Source organism: Lutjanus erythropterus, chromosome 2, assembly GCF_056507025.1.
Source record: "Lutjanus erythropterus isolate fLutEry1 chromosome 2, fLutEry1.hap2, whole genome shotgun sequence".
In the NCBI taxonomy this organism is placed as follows: Eukaryota; Metazoa; Chordata; class Actinopteri; order Lutjaniformes; family Lutjanidae; genus Lutjanus; species Lutjanus erythropterus.
In genome coordinates, this window is record NC_139318.1 from 46,509,074 (window position 1) to 46,528,037 (window position 18,964).

General features: G+C 38.8%; 1 protein-coding gene across 1 annotated transcript; it reads left to right on the forward strand.

Annotated features, from left to right (window-relative positions):
- The first annotated feature begins 2,544 nt into the window (after nt 1–2,544).
- ssuh2.1 (ssu-2 homolog, tandem duplicate 1) lies at nt 2,545–17,745 on the forward strand. The gene is made up of 12 exons (XM_084741663.1): nt 2,545–2,650; nt 11,679–11,774; nt 11,865–11,949; nt 12,027–12,156; nt 12,716–12,776; nt 13,174–13,298; nt 13,426–13,488; nt 13,745–13,854; nt 15,132–15,224; nt 15,348–15,453; nt 15,578–15,685; nt 16,169–17,745. Exons 1-12 carry the CDS (start codon nt 2,626–2,628, stop codon nt 16,301–16,303), a joined length of 1,137 nt encoding a protein of 378 aa, XP_084597789.1. The 5' UTR covers nt 2,545–2,625; the 3' UTR covers nt 16,304–17,745.
- Nucleotides 17,746–18,964: the final 1,219 nt, after the last annotated feature.

Genomic DNA, 18,964 nt, shown 5'->3' on the forward strand with positions numbered 1-18,964 from the left:
GTACACACAGTGACTATTCTCATTTTCAGTTATATGTAAGAATTACTCTTGAGAATTACAAGTACATGAGAAGTACATGAACTGATGACATAAAGGTAGTAAGGACTGTATTTTGAAATTGGTGAGTGTCAAAAATAAACAAATTAAAGAGAGAAATGACAAAAGCATGTGAATTTGTATGTAATAATATTTTGATTAATAGGTATATTTTTAATAATATGTTTCAAGCAGCTTCTTGCATTTAAACTGTATCTCAGTCTTTTAAAATATGAAGAAAAGAAGTGCCACGAGACTTGTATTTAAATCCTCCTTTGGAGTTAATTTATTAAATTTACTTCTGATTATTATAATTATTTTGTATTAATTTAATATTATAATTGGATTTGTTTATTTTGTTTTAGTGTTTTTATTGATATTGCTTGCATTTATTGTTAAACGTGTAGAAAATGAAACTGTTTGTTCCTTGAAGATATTGAGTGAAAGGTTGAAAAAACACCACAGCAGCATTAAAAACATTAAGATGGTACTTTGGCGCCACCCAGTGGACAGACACGTGCGTTACAGCTCCCGAGCCACTTCTCCAGCTGAGGCGTTACCGCGCTGACCCCGCCTTTTGATCCGCCCCTTTACATATTCCGAATATTTTGTAGTCTTTGAAGGGGACTTCAAAGACTCCAATAGCTGGAGAATGGGGCAGGGTCATATGTGGGCGGGGCTAAAATCTAACTAAAATCTTTTCACTAGCTACCAAAGCTGTTTTGCCGCCTGCATGTGTTTGACCAAAATTTATATTCACAAATACAAATTCGGAAGCAAAACAACAACAAAAAAAGTTCAAAAATTAACTGGTTAATTAATTTTATTTATTTATTTAAATTTGGAAGATATGGATGCCATAGTAAATGAGCATTATCAATTTGGTTACAATTTCAGTTTTTCACCCCATCTTTCACCTACATTCTGTTAAAACACGGAATATAATTTGTAAAAACAAGGAAAAAATGGAAAGAATGGCTTGGAGCTACATGTTTTGTATGAAAATTGCTAATAAGTTTAATGTTATTATGGTTATTATCATTATAGATAAGAAATTATGCTTTTTAGTATTTGGCTATTTATTTCATATCGTACTTATAAAGCAAATGGCCACATTTGAAGACTTTTCATTTTAACATGCCAATAAAACTTGTTTATATTTGTGTCCTAAAATTCCATTAACTTAAACAGCCAGGCATAGATACAAGCAGAATACAGGCATTCAAATTAAACAGCTTGTCATAATAAAAACAGCTGACTTACTTGACTGAATTATAGGAAAAAAATATCTAGTCCTATGAATATATATATATATGTATAAAATTATTCATGTATTTCAGACCAACAGTCCACACCACTGATAAACACACCTTCAAACACTCCCCTCAGACCAAATGCTAATTTAAACCGCAGCTAATTCAATCAGACGAGACAGCTGCAGGTTCTAAAAGTGTTCCTTTCTCCTGAGGGACGTGAACATATCAATGTGTATGTGTCAGGGGTCTGAATGTAAACAGTGTGGGCGCGGCGCAGCCAGCAGCTGCATCATGTCACACACAAACAGACCAGACAGGACAGGAAGTCTACACATGGTCCCTTCAAAGTAAAACTGGAGGAGAAATCTAAGAGGACAGATTTACTTAAATGAAATTCAGTATGAAAAAATATATTTATGTATTTTATTTGATTAATGACACTCACATTTTCGTCTTAAAACACGAGCCCCAGAATATTTTTTATATCAATTTACTTTAAGTTTGAATGTGAAGTGTGAATAATGTGAGAATAATAATACTCAATAAAGAACATTTAAATGTTCATACTTACATAATCTAAATATGCATTTGCGCATAACAAAGGAAACATAGTTGGACAACATTAATAAATAACTGAAAATAAAGTGAGCCAAATATATCAGGCTGAACAATTTGATCATATTTAGTATTGAGGTAATCCAAAAGTAACAGAAATTGATTTATTTACTGAGTACATTTTGTAATAGGTAATTAATAACTGTATTGAAAAACATTTTTAAAGTAACCCTTTCAAACCTGTCGATGTTTATATGGGCACATGTATGGAAGAGTCATGGGGCACAATTTTTTTTTTTTTTTTCTTAATGTGCATTTGTAGAATAGTTGAAATGTTGAGAATAAAGTTCTTGAAATGGTCTTTCAACTTTATTAAGGGCATTTCAAATTCCATATGTGTATGGAAGCCTATTTCTGCCTCTGAACCAAAATATATCTCCACGGTAAGTTAAAATGATAAAATTAAAAAGTCGTTTTTTTTTTCTCATAATTTCAATGTTTTATTTCTTTGAATTTTTATCTCATATTTTCGATTTTCTATCCCATAATTTCGACTTTTTAACTCATTATTTTTGACGTTTTATTTCTTTGATTTGTTATCTCATCAATTTAACTTGGGAAAAAAAATGGGCCTCCATATGTTTATAGAGCCTTTAGACTTTTATTTTGAAAACCATAACAGGAAGTTGTAGCCGAATCTCGTGGACACAGTGACGTGAACATCTATCTGCATCTTTACGTTGCGGAACTTCATTCACGTTTGAAGCAGAGCGGAGAAATGGACGAAAAAGACGAAGATCTCGGTGAGTAAAGAGCGAGTTTAATAAAATATAAACTGTTAAAAATAGTTTTAAATCGAGTCCGGAGTTTAAATCTGCTGCTGAGTTTCTGTGTTCAGAAGTTTTTAGAGCCCCTCTGGACACTCTGTGCTCAGGGGTCTAACGGGACTTTAACGGGTTAAATCTAGTTTGAAAACTCATCTTGTTTGTCCTGGTTTAACTGGTGTTATATTTAGACCAGTTCGAGTCTGTTAACTGGAGTTTGTAGCTGGTTTCTCATGTGTAGTAAACCTGTAGTAACAGAGACTAGCGGACTGTAGAGTCACCGCGGGTTACTGGTTTAACTGGGAAACACCACAGTAAGACAGTGCTCTTATTAGTTTATTATGGTTCTTATGGTGTCATGTAAGCAGTGACATTGACTTCGTTTTATTATAACATTTATTTGGTGTCTTTTATCGTGTTTATTGAGCTCTGGGTTGGTTGTGTTTTTTGCAGTGGTCTAACTTTGGTTTAGATAAAAACTTTATTGTTTCATTGAGTTATTCAATTCAGTTGCATCATAAAATGTAGAAATAATTATATATTCATTTTGATCTTGATATGAGGTATTTTACATAACTTGGAGGGTGTTTTTGTACCAGTTGTAACCTTGAACATCTGTGTTATCCTCCTCCATCACACACACCTTATTCTGTTTGGATTATAAAAAGCACAATCATTTTTACTGGACCATTACTGGGCTTATATCTAAAGAAATATAATTATAGTGAAAATGAAAGTGCAGTTATAGACCTCAGCTTGCTATATGACAGAAAATGTGTTGCACAGTTCTGGAAAAGTTTCTCAGATGAAGCATTGTTCAGGACAGATGGTATGGAGCCTGCTGTTAGAGGATATCTTACATATTAAAGGATAAACAGCACATATTTGATTATATACAGAGGCCTTTCATTAATTATGTGAAGGGTTTACATTTACCAGATGATAAGGATGACTCGTTTCTGTGGACAATGCAGTTTCCAGTCTTTTCTAACGATTATTTTTCCTTTAAATGCTTGTTATATTTTGCATTTATTTATTCATTTATTGTAGACCTGTGAGGATTAATTTACTGGCTGTCATTTACTGAATTGACAGCAACTGTTTTGATCAATCAGGTTGAGTATTTTTATTTATTTATTTATTTATTTTTAATGAAAGGTTGAAGTTTTCTTGATTCCACACTCTTAGAAATAAAAGTGCTAACTAACTATACATCTGTGAAAGGTTTTACCCGGAACCCCCTATGAGATGTTCAACAGAGAACCCTTCTATGGTGTAATGGTTCCACCCAGAACTCTCTCTGGGGCATCTGTCCAGAACCATTCCACCCTCTAAAGGTGCTAACCAGAACCCGCCCAGGAAGTCCTACAGAGAACCTTTTTATATTCCAAGGGTTTTATCTGGAACCCACCATTATCCAGGAGGACTGGACATGATGGACCAACTTTAAGTTCCCCGGCTCGTGTCTCTGCTCTCCTCCTGGGGTTCCACGGCGGTGCGTCCAGCTGATCTGACCGCATGTTTGAAAAACGCTGACTTGATAGTTGATCATCTCTAAGAGAGCTGCTCTTTAATCCAAACCCAGTGCTTCCTTTTCCAATGCCTAGCAATTAATCATTATCAATATGACAATTTAAGGGTTAACAAATGGACTAGCATGCAAATACGAGGCTTCAACAGAACCTTGCCTTGTGCCTTAAAAAACAGAAAAACTAAAGCAACACGTCAGATAACTGCTCTTTAATCCAAACCCCACTCTTCCTTTTCCAATGCCCAGTAATAAAGCCAAAAACATTACACTTTAAAAGAGAAACGTAGCAAAGTTTTGTGTGATGCATCAGTTTCACTGCGACTACAATGCATCAAAATGTCCATGTGGCTTTTGTCCAGGTCTGTTTTCTCTTTAACTTAATAGAAATGCCAGTCAGATTTTGTCAATGTGCAGTTGCTCAGGCTCAGCCATCATTAGTAAAAGTCTCACATGGCCAGATATCTCCACAGCGCTCAGCGCTGGAGAAGGTCTGGTTTCATGTATACGCATTTTCCTATATTAGAAAAAACTGTCGGCCTTGTTCACGATTGTCTTAGGTGGAACTAAGTCCAGGATCCAGTGCTGCTTTTTGCTGCTGCAAAATAGTGAGAACTTGTTTTGGTGGAATATTTGCATGTTAGAAGGCGAGAAGTAGGCTCGCTTAGAACGGAAAATGACTACGTCACTGCAAAAGAAAAGCTTACAGCTGTTAGCGTTACAGGCGCTAATTTGCTATTTTCAGTGTGTAGGTTGCAGCTCAGAGGTTATTCTTGTGTCCACACAACACAGCTAGGGGACACCACCATGCTGCCTGAAGCAAGCGACCAGTGGCAGCCTTATACCCACAGGGTGCATCCAGTGAGTCAGACTAGCTAAACTCAAGACGTAGCCTAGCTTAGAACATAAAGAGGACAGACGTGTTTATGTCTGTTACGTATCAGTTGGTCCGTTAGTTCAGACGCAGGGAAAGTTCATCCTGGCTTTACAAAATTGTTACAGGTGATCATAATGTGGAGAATTCCATTTTAAATTTCCAATTATTGACTTTTCTGCATCGATTCACAATCCTGATGCACTGAAGAATCATTTTTCCCACCACTGCCACTGTCTGGTCACTGATAAACAAGATTCTCAGTTCTGTACAGAGCAAGAAAAGATCACAAGTCGTGCAGCAGTTCTGCAGAGTATTTCTGATACATTGTCCAGTCGAAGCCTCAGTAATCAGGACGACTTTGTTCTCCTCTTTTTTTCACTCACATTCTTCTCCCCCTCCCTCCCTGTCTTTTATTTTTCTCTCTCTGTTAATGAGTCTCTGTCTCACGCTGTTCTCCCACTCCGTCCATCTCAGCCCAGATCTTTTCGGGGGAAACACCTTCTCGCTGGTATTTTTATCCCTCAGCCAGAGGTATTGTGTACAGTGTGTGTAACAAGCACGCCGACTCTGGTTTATTTTTATCTGTGGGAGCTTGAAGAAAACACGGCTAATGAAAAACACTCAGAGGAGTAGCCGTTGTTGGGTTGAAAGTATTTGTGTTGGGAAAAATTGTGACGCACACTCTCAAAAAGCTGCACGGTGCCTCGGAAGTGTCTCAATCAGGGTGCTATTGTGTCCATTTATGTAATATTACATTACATTGTTGTGTAAAAGCATATTCCTTGGTATTTTGTGAGATTATTTTGCTGATGCCGCTGCCCAGCTACAGTTAGAGAAGTCTAAGCCGGTGTTACCAGATTGTTTTGGTGTTTTCCGGCCCAAGAGTCGCTCAAAAGCTGCCCGAAATTATTTAAAAAAATAATAAATGATACAGATGAATTCATGAGCAATACCAATATTATTCTGGTTCATAGTAATTTTTCAATATGACAATTTAAGTGTTAAGAAATGGGCTAGAATGCAGATACGAGGCTTCAACAGAACCTTGCCTTGTGCCTTAAAAATACAGAAAAACTAAAGCAACACCTCAAATAACAAAATAAAAGCTTGTATGTAATTGCAGAAAGCCTTGACAGTGAAAAGGGAGTAAGGGAAGTACACACAACCCCATGCTATCACAAAGTCAAACAAATAATGATATAGTGTGCGAACAGCGTCTGTTATCATGAATATACAGATCTGATAACCGCAGATCTCCTGTCAGTAGAATAAATAAGAATTCTATCATATCAAAGTTGTATAATGAAGGCATGTAATGTATTTTAATTTACTGTAATTCTTACTGTCAGCTGTTTTCACAGTATTCACACACAGTTGAATTCAACTGACAGGGGAAATTGTTTTAGGATCTGTTCATTATATCAGTGGAAAGTTACACATTAACAGTTGCGGCTTTTTGCACAACAACAGAAAGAATTTACAATGTGGGACAAATCCAGCCTCCTGTTTATTATATCCACTGACAGCTAATAACAAGCTCGGTGTGTCTGAGGTCCATCTGCAGGACTCGTGACCTGGTGTTTGTTTAGGTTATAGTTTATGTTACATCAGAACCAGGTGGATTTTATGGAAACTTTTGATCATGAGAATTAAAAAAAGTTTGTTTGTAGTTTGAGCCTCAAAGAGTTTGACAAATCAATCTCATCTCAAGGTTAAATTTTTACTTGATTTTTCTGGCGCTTTCAGCTCTGTCAGATGGTCTTCATCAGCGTGTGGAGTTTGCTCAGTTGTCGTGGAGACGAATGTTTTTACATGGAAGCTGAGTGGCTGTTATAATGCAGTTTGATGAAAGCAATTCAAACTCAGTCTTCACTTTTTCCGGAGCTCACAATCGTATCACACAGCCTCCATCTTAAATTTGAACAATTCTAACATCAAGAATGACCTTTTGTGTTTGATTCAAATATATTCCTAGATATCCTGTGTCTGATTTTAAACAAAATAACCGCCACCTGAGGTATTATGCGGTGTTTTAAATAAATCATTACACGGTCTCTAACAATCAATCAATCATTTAGTTATCAGTGCGTTTGTTTAATCAGTATGCAGCAGTTAGTACGATAAGGGAATTCAGGCAACAGAGGCAGGACTCAAATGCAAACAAACACACACACATGCACAGACATGCACACACACACCCAGGGCAAGTGGGTAGGATTAAGGGCAGTTTACTAAAGGCAGTGTTCAGGAATTAGAAATGTTACGATATATTGTTTTCCTTCCTTTACATATCGGTTTTATGTTTTTTTTATGGCCCAACTTAAACTCTTTGTGAAACTTGAATAAATACAGAGAATTGATGCCACGGAGTGTGACTTCACCATCCTGGGAAAAAAAATTGTGTGTGATGTGGCACTGCTGGGATGTAGCAGGATCCATACTGGGATTAATAAATTATCAGATCAGTATATAGCTCAGAGGCTGTCAGTCCTCTGCAGCGGCTGCTGGTTCGCTTCCAACCTGCAACCCATTTGCTGCGTGTCGTCCTCTCTCTCTCTCTACCCCCTTTCCTGTCATATCTTCAGCTCTAACAAAATAAAGGCAAAAAGCCCCCCAAAAAATCTTTAGATCAGTGCATAGTCACGCATATTCGCCAATACAGATACCAGCATTTTAGGCAGCACCAGAGTCACTTTTTAGATACTTAAATAAAACATTTGACTACTAAAACTAGCAACTCACTCGCCCAATCAGGGTGAGAGGTGTCTGAAGACAGGGACAGAAGTCTGAGGCGACTCATGACTGCAGTAATATGTTATAAACTGAAGACAAACATCGGGGATCTGCTCTTTTGTTAATCTTTCTAAGGCGTGCTGTATTTACAGAAGGCATATGGATTTATTTGGGTAGGAGCCTTAAAAAAACAAAGATGAACACACACGCAGGGTGTGGATGGAAATGGTATTTACAGTGTAGTTATTGCAGTTTGTCCTACATAACTTGCATGGACAATAGGTGGGGTGGGCTCTACTGTGGTACTGTCAGGCTGTGGATAAGATGAAAATTAATGTAGTTTTCTGTTATTTGTCTTCTGCACCAGCTCTGTGTGTTTCCCACAGAACTGGACTACTTTTGATGTGCTTTTGTCCACTCGTTGGGTAGAGCTATTTTGCCAACTTGCTGCAGATCAGCACACACAGGACACGTCACATGCACGCCCACGCACAGACCTGGCAACGCTGCATACCATACAACCTTGTTTCAGAGCCGTTGAGACAGTCAGCTCTATCTTTTGTTGGCCTGAACAGGTTGTTTCCTCGACTGTGTCAGTTTAGTGTAGTGGTGGGGAAAAAGTCAGTTCTTAGATGCATCACATTTCTCTCTTGAAACACCAGGAATCAATGAAGAAAAGATTGCTAATAACTGGAAATTTTCCTTCTTTCTTTGTAAGAAAGGGTTGTTTGTTCCTCATGGCTGAACCAACTGTACACGTGCTTCGTGTTTATGTCCTAAACTAATCTACTTCTTGAGTTCTGGTGAGGATGGCACAGTGTGAGCAACCGCAGATGGAAACAATCCAACCGGTGCTCCCCTGGCTTGAAAGCAAATTTGTTATGGATCACTATAAATACAAATAAGTTTTCAAAGTAACAGGTAGAAACACACTGAGAAAAAATAAATCATGTCTGAAAATAAAAAAATTTGTTGCATGAAAATGTGTCAGTAATTGTTTTGGAATCTCATCGTATCCCTCTGAGTCGGAAAAGTATCATGAGTTGCCAAGAGATTCTCACTGCTAGAGTTTCCTGGACTGGTAATTTGCAAACAGCATCAGACTCTTGCAAAATACCCACAGAAATCTCTGCAACATGTGTGCATGAAGTTTCTGCTGTGAATCAACTGACCGGACACATTAAGAGCAGTTCACACGGAGAAAATAAGAGATGAATTAAAACTTCTCTCTCAGCTGATAACTCCCTCAGGAAATCGGGGCAACAAGCCTGGTTTAAGAATTTCAACATGAGTCAAACAAGGCACTGTGTTGTCCAATCAAACAGTGCAACCACACGTTCTCACTGGATTAAGTAGTTTGGACAGTTTACCTCATGATAGATGTCATCATGATAACATTCCAGGGTTTTACAATCCTGTCTCATAGTATCTGAGAAGCCTTCAAATTCACAAATGTGTTTCTCACAAACTGTCAATTGTAATCAATTAACAAGTTGTTAAAATGCCACTATATACAGGCTGTAGCTGTGGGTAAAAGATGTGCCAAATCATACAGTGGCTGCTTTGGCTTTGCTCGAGGATATTACAAATGCTTAATTAATGTGAGAATGTGTATTCAGAAACTGTACTGATTTTCTGGTCCATGATGATGGGCAGCTTTAAATGATAAATGCTGTCCACTTGGAGTTGTGTGTGCTGAACTGAGCTGGAGCTGAAGGGTTATATGTGATGAATTACTTTAATTAATTAATGAATGAGGGCCATTTCTGTTTCATGAAATGTAAACCATTAAAATATATTGTCACAGGTGTTAGATTACTGTACCGGCCAGTAAAATATAACAGTGTGTGCTGTGTTATACGGTTTAGCGGTGAGGAGTGAATCCTCTTACAACCTGAGCACGTCAGACCTGATGCACCCACTGTTGAACCCGATACACGATGCCGCGGCCCCCTCTCCTCCTCCTGCAGCTTGCACAGCGTCGTGTGCTTCTTGGCTTCACACTTGAAATCAGATCACTTAAAAAAAAAGCTCAGATCTTAGTTGCGCTTCTTCGTCTTAAATTGTTTCTCTGCTGCTGCAGTTTCTCCTAAATGCTGGTCCTTTGTATACAAACCAGGTAACTGAGGGTGTGTTTCAGACCATTTAAAGTAAATTGTGGGGAAGGTCAGAAGACTTTCAGGATGGTTGAGATGTATGAGGAAAAACATGTGGGAACAGGCAAACGTCGAGTTTTCCTGAACTCTCTGCTTCACCGTAGTCTGACTCACTGGACGTACACAGTGAGTATAAGCTGTTTTGGTCAGCATACGCCATATCCGTTATCTACTATTTCAAAGTCCCACTTTGCTGCAGGAAACAAGAACCTCTGAGCTGCAACCTACACACTGAAAATGGCAAATTAGCACCTGTGCTGCTAACAGTGCAAACATAAACAAGCTAGCACATGTTATGTTTTCTTTTGCAGGGATTTAGCTGTTTTAATGTCAGGGCTCACCTTCCCATGTGCAAATGTTCCACCAAAACAAGTTACACTCTTTGCAGCAGCAGTGTCGCTGCATCCTGTGTGGAGCAACGCTCGAGAAAATTGTGATTAGTTGAAAAAATTGCACACAAGCTAGAGCATTTTTTCCCCCCATTGCAGAATGATAGCGTGTGGAGTCAGACCTGCCTCCGGCACTGAATGCTGTGGAGCTGGTCTGGTTGTGTGAAACTAGTCTCACTGATACGCAAAACAACACACTCCCACTAACGCAGCCCTTTGAGTTGTTTTAACGCCGGCTTAGACGGATTTAAACAAGTTGATTGATGTCTTTATCTGTAACAGTAGTATGCAGGCAAAGAGATAATGGGACAACTGTGGACAGACTGGTTTATACGTAAAGGTCAAACTACCCACCACATCCAGAGGTAATGAGTTATGTTCCACTCGTAGCATTGCAGTAACAAGTTATGAAGATTTGCGGTGTATAAACTACTGTCCTGACATCGACTGACTCGTGTCCGGAGCGCCTCGTCTGTTACTTCAGGCTATAACCAGTTTCCTGACAGCCTCTTCTAAAGAATGCATCCTCCCTTCCTGTCACACTGACAGAAACACTGTCCAGACCTCCTCAGCATGTCGCAGAGAAGAAATCTGACATCCATCGTCAACATTCAAGTCTTTATGATAAAAGATTATATCAATAGTTTAACCGACTAGTATTTCTGATGCCAACTGGTGATGGAGGCAATGTTTAATTGTGTAGTTGACTAACACATCCCTTCTACAGACAGTTAATGATGCTTACAGAGGCTAAATAACAAGAATATATGGCTACTGTTTCAAAATCAAATACATTAATTAAAAACAGAATCATCAGGGGAACATTTTTCTGCTTCTCATACACACCCCTTCATGAATCACATCCACACCATCATCTGATCTTTGTGAAGGTAAACTAATGTGAAGAGAGGAGAACTGTACATAAAGTATGAAAGGCAGGCAGAAACAGCTGGTTTGCAGTGTGGATCTCTCTCACAGACTCTCTCCTCAATGACTGTCCCTTCACTTCACCGTTGTTTCCTTTTGAGTTTGTGGATTGATATAATGAGAAAATAAACGCAGAACATTGGCATATTTCCACTATTATTGTTTATTTCAGGACCATCATGTTTTAAAGCTTCCCTCAAATATCTCACAGGCTTTCAGGGGAGCTCATGTCCTTTTCAGGGGAGCTGAGCTCCTCTTAGCTCCCCCTTGTAATTTGAACCGTGGTTAAGGGTAATATGAAAATGAAATTTTATCAAAAAACTGCAGCAAGTCAGTCAGTCATCTATTATCCTCAGGTGGATTTGATTTACGTGTCTTTTTTGTCTCATCTTTTCAGATGCAATAGATCCAAACATACCAGAGGAGGGTCCTTCAGCTCCCCCTCCTGGCTGGCTGGATGATGTACATGGATACCAGGGCCACAAAGGAGGAGGTCAGTCTCCTTCCCTCTTCTCCTCTCTTTTATTTTTCTGTAACATCTCCCAACCTTCATCTCCTGTGTTGTTGTGTTTGTGTTGTCCAGAGGATGATAACCCGTTATACCCACCTCCCCCTGCCTACACCCCCCAGCCTGAACTCAACAGGAACACTTTGGTGCCTAATGTCAGGTAACACACTTGTATCTTAATTAGAAATGTTCTTAAAAAACTCCTGAAGGCCTGATGTAAATGATTTTCTCCTCCAGGGTCCCCACAATATCAGAGGACGTGGCCCGAGACGCCCTGCTCAAGTTTGTTGAATCAAAATGGAGGTACAGCTCCAAACCTGCCAGGAACCTGACCTTCAAAGAGCTCAAACCCATCACTGTGTACAGGGTAGGAGCACAAACGGAGAGAACACACACTGTTGCATGACGGTGTGCAGCAGAGGAACAGCTTTTGTGCTTTTTGTGCAGAATTTAAACACATTTTTGTTTGAAGGGTCTGTTTTACTTAAAATGAAAACTGAATTCTCCTCAGTTTTTTGTGTAAGGAAATATAATCTATAATGATGTTATTGCTTCATGGCAGTGTCTAACTTTCCATTTTACAACAGAGGACACAAAAATTTTGGGACGTATTTGTGGAAAAGCGTCTTGATTCTTCACGCATGTGGATAAAAGCCAGAGGCCTAAAACTCTCCTCCTACTGGACATTCAAAAGAGTTATATACTGATTAATTGGTGATTTATCAGGCTGATTATTCAGACTCATGAGGCTGATTAAACAAAAAAAGTCCACACCAGCAGGCAGTCTTGTCAGTGTGGCCCCTTTTAAGTTTTAGGAAGATGGTGAAAAGGTTAGTTTGGAGCCCTGAAGTATAACTCTGAGTCAACCTGCTGAGCAATCAATCAATCAAAGTCCATCATGTTTTCTGATTGTCTTCTTTCTGCAGTATCGACTGGAGACCTACACTGAGACCAGAACCAGTGCCTGGAAGTTTGAACCTTACAACGGTAAAACTTCACTCACAGCTAACAGATTACTGATCGCTGATTTTTTTCCTTTTGATGAATGACAAGATTAACATGGATAAAAATGAGAACAGCCAAAAAGTCATTTCACCTGTCAGATCCACTGAAGAAAGAGGCTACAGAAGAATTATATTACCATGAGACACATAAAATATAGATGAAGAAGGATGATAGAAGTTTTAAAAGATAAGTAACCTGCTGCAGATGACGCAGGTTTACCTTCTTCACCATCTTAGTTAAAAAAAATGTGTTTTTGGTTGACTTGTTTACTTTTACTCACATCAGACGGTACTTGTCTACTGGTCAGTTCGATTAATCAGTGATGACTTCAGTTAAAAGTTAATTATGTTGTCCTTTCTTTTTTTTTCTCTTCTCACAGGACAGCCGGTCGATGGTCCTCAGTACGGGATGAGTCCTCCGCCGTGGGACATTCCTGTGTCGTTACCTCAGAGATACACCGACCAAGTGGAGAAGATCCGCGTCCCGCACTCGTCCTTCGTGAAGGTACAGCTGGTTTATTATGTTAAAAAAATAAGTTTTTCTGATTTGCAGTTATTGTTGCCGACTGTTTCAAGTTCTTTATATCAGAGTAACACAGAGTTGTGCCTCTGTGTGTGTTTGTGTGTTTTAGATGTGTCACATGTGCAGCGGTTGTGGAAGAACTCGCTGTATTAGCTGCGGCGGTCGAGGCCAGGTGAGACGTTTGGGTTTTTGTGACCGATTTTGTAATTTAGCATAAACTCACAGTTATACGAATTATGCACATGAAAGTACAGAAACAAAAGGCAACTCAGACCTCATTTTGCAGAAGTGTTGTCCGTTTTGTCACTGTGATGGTTGTTCCAGGAACAAGCACCTCCCATCGTGGTCGAGGTTGCAGGAGGTGTGGGGTCCACTCTGCCTGCGTTCTTTCCCGTCTCTCTGTCTGAACTTTCCTGTCCGTCTTGCAGAAACGTTGTACGTCCTGCCACGGCAAAGGGTTCAGAATGCAGCACGGGAATCACAAGCGGTCCTCCGGGCAAACGCGTTGTTCTTTTTGTCACGGGAGAGGCAGGAAGAGGTGAGGGGAGATCATATGTCGTCATACGAGAGCTGGTAGAGTAAAGAATTAATGTACAACTTTCATTGATGCTTAACAGACAACACACAACACACACAGCCTGTAAATGCATCAAGTGAATTGTTTCATGGTTTTCTTGTTTTAAGAGGAGAAACAAGCTCTGCTCCAGAATAAGACTTTACAGTTTTTAGTTTTGGCAGATTTTTTGTTTTATTGGCATCTATTCTCATTAGATATTTGTCTGCTTTTGTCAGTGTTATAGTACCCATATACACTGCCTGTCCAAAAAAATGTCACCACCTGGATTTAACTAAGTACATAATTAAGATTCTTCCATTGGATAATTACTGCAGAGATTAATGTTTCAGCTGGTAACAAGTTATTGAACCCAAACTGATGCAGTGAGCAGCTTCTCATTTCTTAAACAACCAAGTCAGAAGACAAATCATAAAGATGTTCCTCTGTTTCAGAAGAGTCAAATTATTGTCCTGCATGAAGCAAAGAAAACAACTGAGGAGATGAAACTACTAAAACTGTGTTAAGATCTGTCCAACACGTTATTAAAACCTGGAAGGATCGTGGTGAACCATCATCTTCAAGGAAGAAATGTGGTCGGAGGAAAAATCAGATCAGAAAATCAGTAAAAAAAAAAGCTTAAAGATTGGACTGTGGATCAATGAAAAAAGGTCATGTGGTCTGATGAGTCCAGATTTACCCTGTTCCAGAGTGATGGGGGCATCAGGGTAAGAAGAGAGGAGAGAAGAGAAGAGAGGAAGTGATGCTCCCATCATGCCTAGTGCCTATAGTACAAGCCTGTGGAGGCAGTGTTATGATCTGAGGTTGCTTCAGTCGCTCAAGTCGAGGTTCAGCAACGTTATGAGGTCAGTTCACTACCTGAATATACTGAGCAGGTCTTTCCCTGATGACACGGACATATTCCAAGATGTGAAATAGTGAAAGAGGTTCAGGGAGCAGGAGACATCATTTTCACACATGGACTGTCCACCACAGAGTCCAGACCTGAACCCCACTGAGAATCTTTGGGATGTTCTGGAGAAGACTTCACACAGCGGTCCGACTCTCCATCATCAATACAAGAAATGATGCCATGGAGAGTGTGTGCTGTAATCAATGCTAAAGGTGGTCCACTGAAATATTAGAGTGTGTGACTTTTCTTTGGACAGACAGTGTTAATTGTTCTAAAATCAAAGGCAAATCGATGGGTAAAGGCTAAATTCTGTTCCTGTTCCTAATTTCTGTCTCCCTCCGTCCTCCAGGTGTATCTCCTGTCACGGTCACGGCTTTAAGACCTGCTCTGTTTGTCACGGCAGCCAAAACCTGCTGCACTTCATCCTGCTCACTGTGACGTGGTACAGACACACACACACACACACACGCACGCACGCACGCACACACGCACACACACACACACACACTCCCACTTAAAGTCTGTTTTCCTTCTGCTTCACATCTGTGTCTGTGTCTGTTCGAAGGAAGAACAACGTAGCTGAATTTATTCCAGACCGTCAGCCCGACTTCCCCGACAAGAAGTTTGAGAAGGTGACCGGAGATCCTTTCTTCGTTGATGAGAGCCTTCTGGTAAAAAAACTAAACCTTTATTTTATTTTAATCAAGACCTCCACAGTATCAAAGTACCCAGCATGACTGTAGACTCTCAGTCTTGTTGCTAAGAGTCTCTGTTTTCACGTCTCTGTCCCTCCAGGTGTATCCGATCCAGGGTTTCCCTGATCACGAGATCTGTGACGCTTCTACAAAAATGATTAACGAACATCTGAACGGCTTCAGTTCCACCAGCCGCATCCTGCAGCAGGTACAAACAAACTTACTGACTTGTTTATTCAGAACACAAATCCTGGACTAATAAAAACTCATCTTTAACACAGGAATAATGATGATCCGTCTGAGCTTGAGGGCTTACAGATGTGTGGCCTGTTTCGAATGTATAATATTTAACTGTTTTATAAACAGACATTGTATAAATGTTGTATACAAAAAATCTTATTTTCGACAACCTCAGGGCAGACAAAGCCTCTGTGATTTTTGCTGCACCCCTAAAGGAACTAATGGATTATATTATAAATATTATACATATTACAGTAACTGATACATGTACTGCATGTTCCTGAGTTCCTACGAGTTTAGGCAACATTTTGTTTTGATGGTTTCAGATTTATCAGCAGAAATGTAATATAATATTGATGAGTGTGTTTTCTCATTTATCTCTCAGTTTCATTTGTTTCTCTCCCTAAATAAAACTGTAAACAATGACTCAGTGATTTGTTTCTGTCCGCAGCGTCAGACCATCGAGCTGGTTCCTCTGACTCACGCTTACTACACGTACAGCGGGAAGGACTACAGCTTCTTCGTCTATGGGATAGAGAACCAAGTCTTCGCCTCCAAATATCCCACTGCATGTTCGATTTTATAAGGAACGTGCAGACATGTTGTTAACATATTTAACCCCGTACTCCTGACGATATATGTTCATGTGTAGTGTGGCTCAGATAGGTGGGATTTTAATCATCTATTTAATGTACCTACATTTATTCACTAAAAATCTATTGGAGCGATCTGCAGTTAATGTCAGATATCAACTTTGGACCAGTGTTGCTTCATTAATCCTTCATGAATAATCTCACATATAATCCTAAAATCATGCATCGTGCCAAACGTCTCATTAACCAGCAACTAACCGGTTAATTTTTTTTAAATGAAAAAATGCAAAAATTACATGAAATACTTAAGTCACTTTCCTTTTAGTCCAGCACTTCGTTGACTTGGTGAGCTTTGGGGCTGCATTTGGAGGTTGTCTGACATTTTTTTCTGGAGGCTCTGAAAGCTCTTTTCCACCAAAGTAGGTCTGGTTCTTGAACCGGTTCAGTTCAAGAGTCTTGGAACTTTGGTTTCAGGGTTCTGTTCTGGAGATCCCACAAACATTTCCTGTCCTGTCTTCCTCATCAGTGTTGTGTGACTTGCTGTATCTGCCCAGATAAGGACTACAGTTTTTTAACGAACACGTCGGAACATTTCCCATGAGCCTCAGATGTTCACAGGTTAAATCTCACGGTTCAGCAGAAGAGGCGAGCTGATTTGTCTCAGAATATGAAAAATAAAACACAGGAACTTGCTTCATTTGTTCAGAAAGACAATGAAAGAAACGATAAATGGCAGATTGCACTGAGATTCAAAAGCTCATGGAACAGAGGCCAGACAGGAAGTGATGTCATGACTTTTTTTTTTGGAGGCTGGAGGTTGAAGAATTGTTCAGCAGAGGTAAAGGTTTGGTTCCACTCTGCTGCCTTCAAGGTTCATGTTCAGCTCTGAACATCCGAACAGTTCAAGAGAATGGAAAGAATAACGTGGTGCTTTCAAAGACAAAACGAATTCTTAACACTGTGTTAAACGTCTACATATTAAAAATGATGTTTTCAACTCTTAGAGCTCCAAGCCAAAGTCCAAAATGTCCCCCTGTCACAGTTTACTGCCAGAATGTTTCTCCAGATCAGATAAAGACAAACTTTCTGTCTCAGTCTTTAATCTGTTTGTTCAGCTGCATGTCACACTCGGCTCATTTTTCCAGACAGTTTATGATAAAATATCTGATTATTGTAAAACTTTCCCCTGCTATGTTTCAGTTAAATGTTTTTACTCCTTTTGGCTCAGGTTTCTATTTGCGTAAAAATGTTTTATAAATCGATCCATCCAAGTTTTCAGCTTTTTTCTATAATCTGACAAAGTTTCAGTGATTTAAAATGTTAAATGATGTTAAAGGATTTTAGTACTTTGTATTTTATATGTACAGGACAGAAATTATATGGGAGAGGCAGGAATGTGCTCACATCTTTAAGTGAGAAAGTACATTTTGAGTTTTTCTCGAGTTTTTAAAAAATAAAAAAAAAGAAAATTGTCTGTTATCATTATATATAACATAATACAAGCTGTCAAATGTATTCAGTAAATGTGTCACAAATAAACTTCATAATAAAGTTTTTTTCATCATCCTGCAGCGTCTGAGTCTTTTACTGAGAACATTTCTGTGTTTAGAAAGAAGTCAGGAAATCATTTTGTTTTTTATGTGACTCCTGATGTGTCGGTCAAAAGCTCTTTTTCCAGGATTATTCCAGGATGAATCCTGATCGAAAAATACTGAAGTAAAAGTATAAAGTAATCTTCTCAAAAACTACTCAGAGTATTAGTTACTTTTTAATGTATTATTCAATCAAAGGTGTTTCTGTTTGTTTTAATCGTTTGTCTGATTCCCTCCCAACTTCTTCTCTACAAATTTCATAGTTCAAAACACTCTCAATCAATTAATGATTAATCATTAATCATTTCTCATTTGTAATCTTTAGATTAAATTTTTTTCTGGGTTATTTTGCAATACTTTCTCATTTTAAATTTAAGTTTCTTTATTCAACAAATGGCTCCACTTGACAAATCAGTTACTGCCATTTCTAGACTAATTGGTTAAATTTGATTTGTTCAATTAATGATTGATTATTAACATCCTCGCTCCAAACCTGAGCTGCTTCTGGTTTTTGTCCTTTTAACCTGTTTTCACTGGTCTGTTTGTGATCAGATCATCTGATTGGCTACAAAAATGCAGATGAAAGGTTTGAATATCAATACTTGATTATTATTTTAAAAGTAACTAAGCAGATTTCATGCTGTAATACACACTTATGTACAAATAAAAGTAAAAACTTGAAAATCTACTCAGAAAAGTACAAGCAGCAGCTGAAATCTGTCAGCTTCAGCTTCAGTTGTGTGTTAACACAGTAACACCGCAGGGGGGCGCTCTGGTTTATTAAATAATGGTTTGCAGGATAAATTTACACGCTGAGGAGCCAAAGATTTATTAATTTGCTCTTAACCTTTTGAACACTAATTTTGGTGCTTTGAAGTTTTAAATATGTCCGTTTTTTGTTTTTGTTTTTTAGGTCTGGTGAATTCTTCTAGACTGAAATTCGACACAGAAGAAAAATCCATCTACTTATTTTTCTTGGAGGGAAATAAAGAAATATTACACATAAAGCAAGAAACACAAAGACATGACTTCTGTCAGAACTGGACAAAAATACTTCTGAGT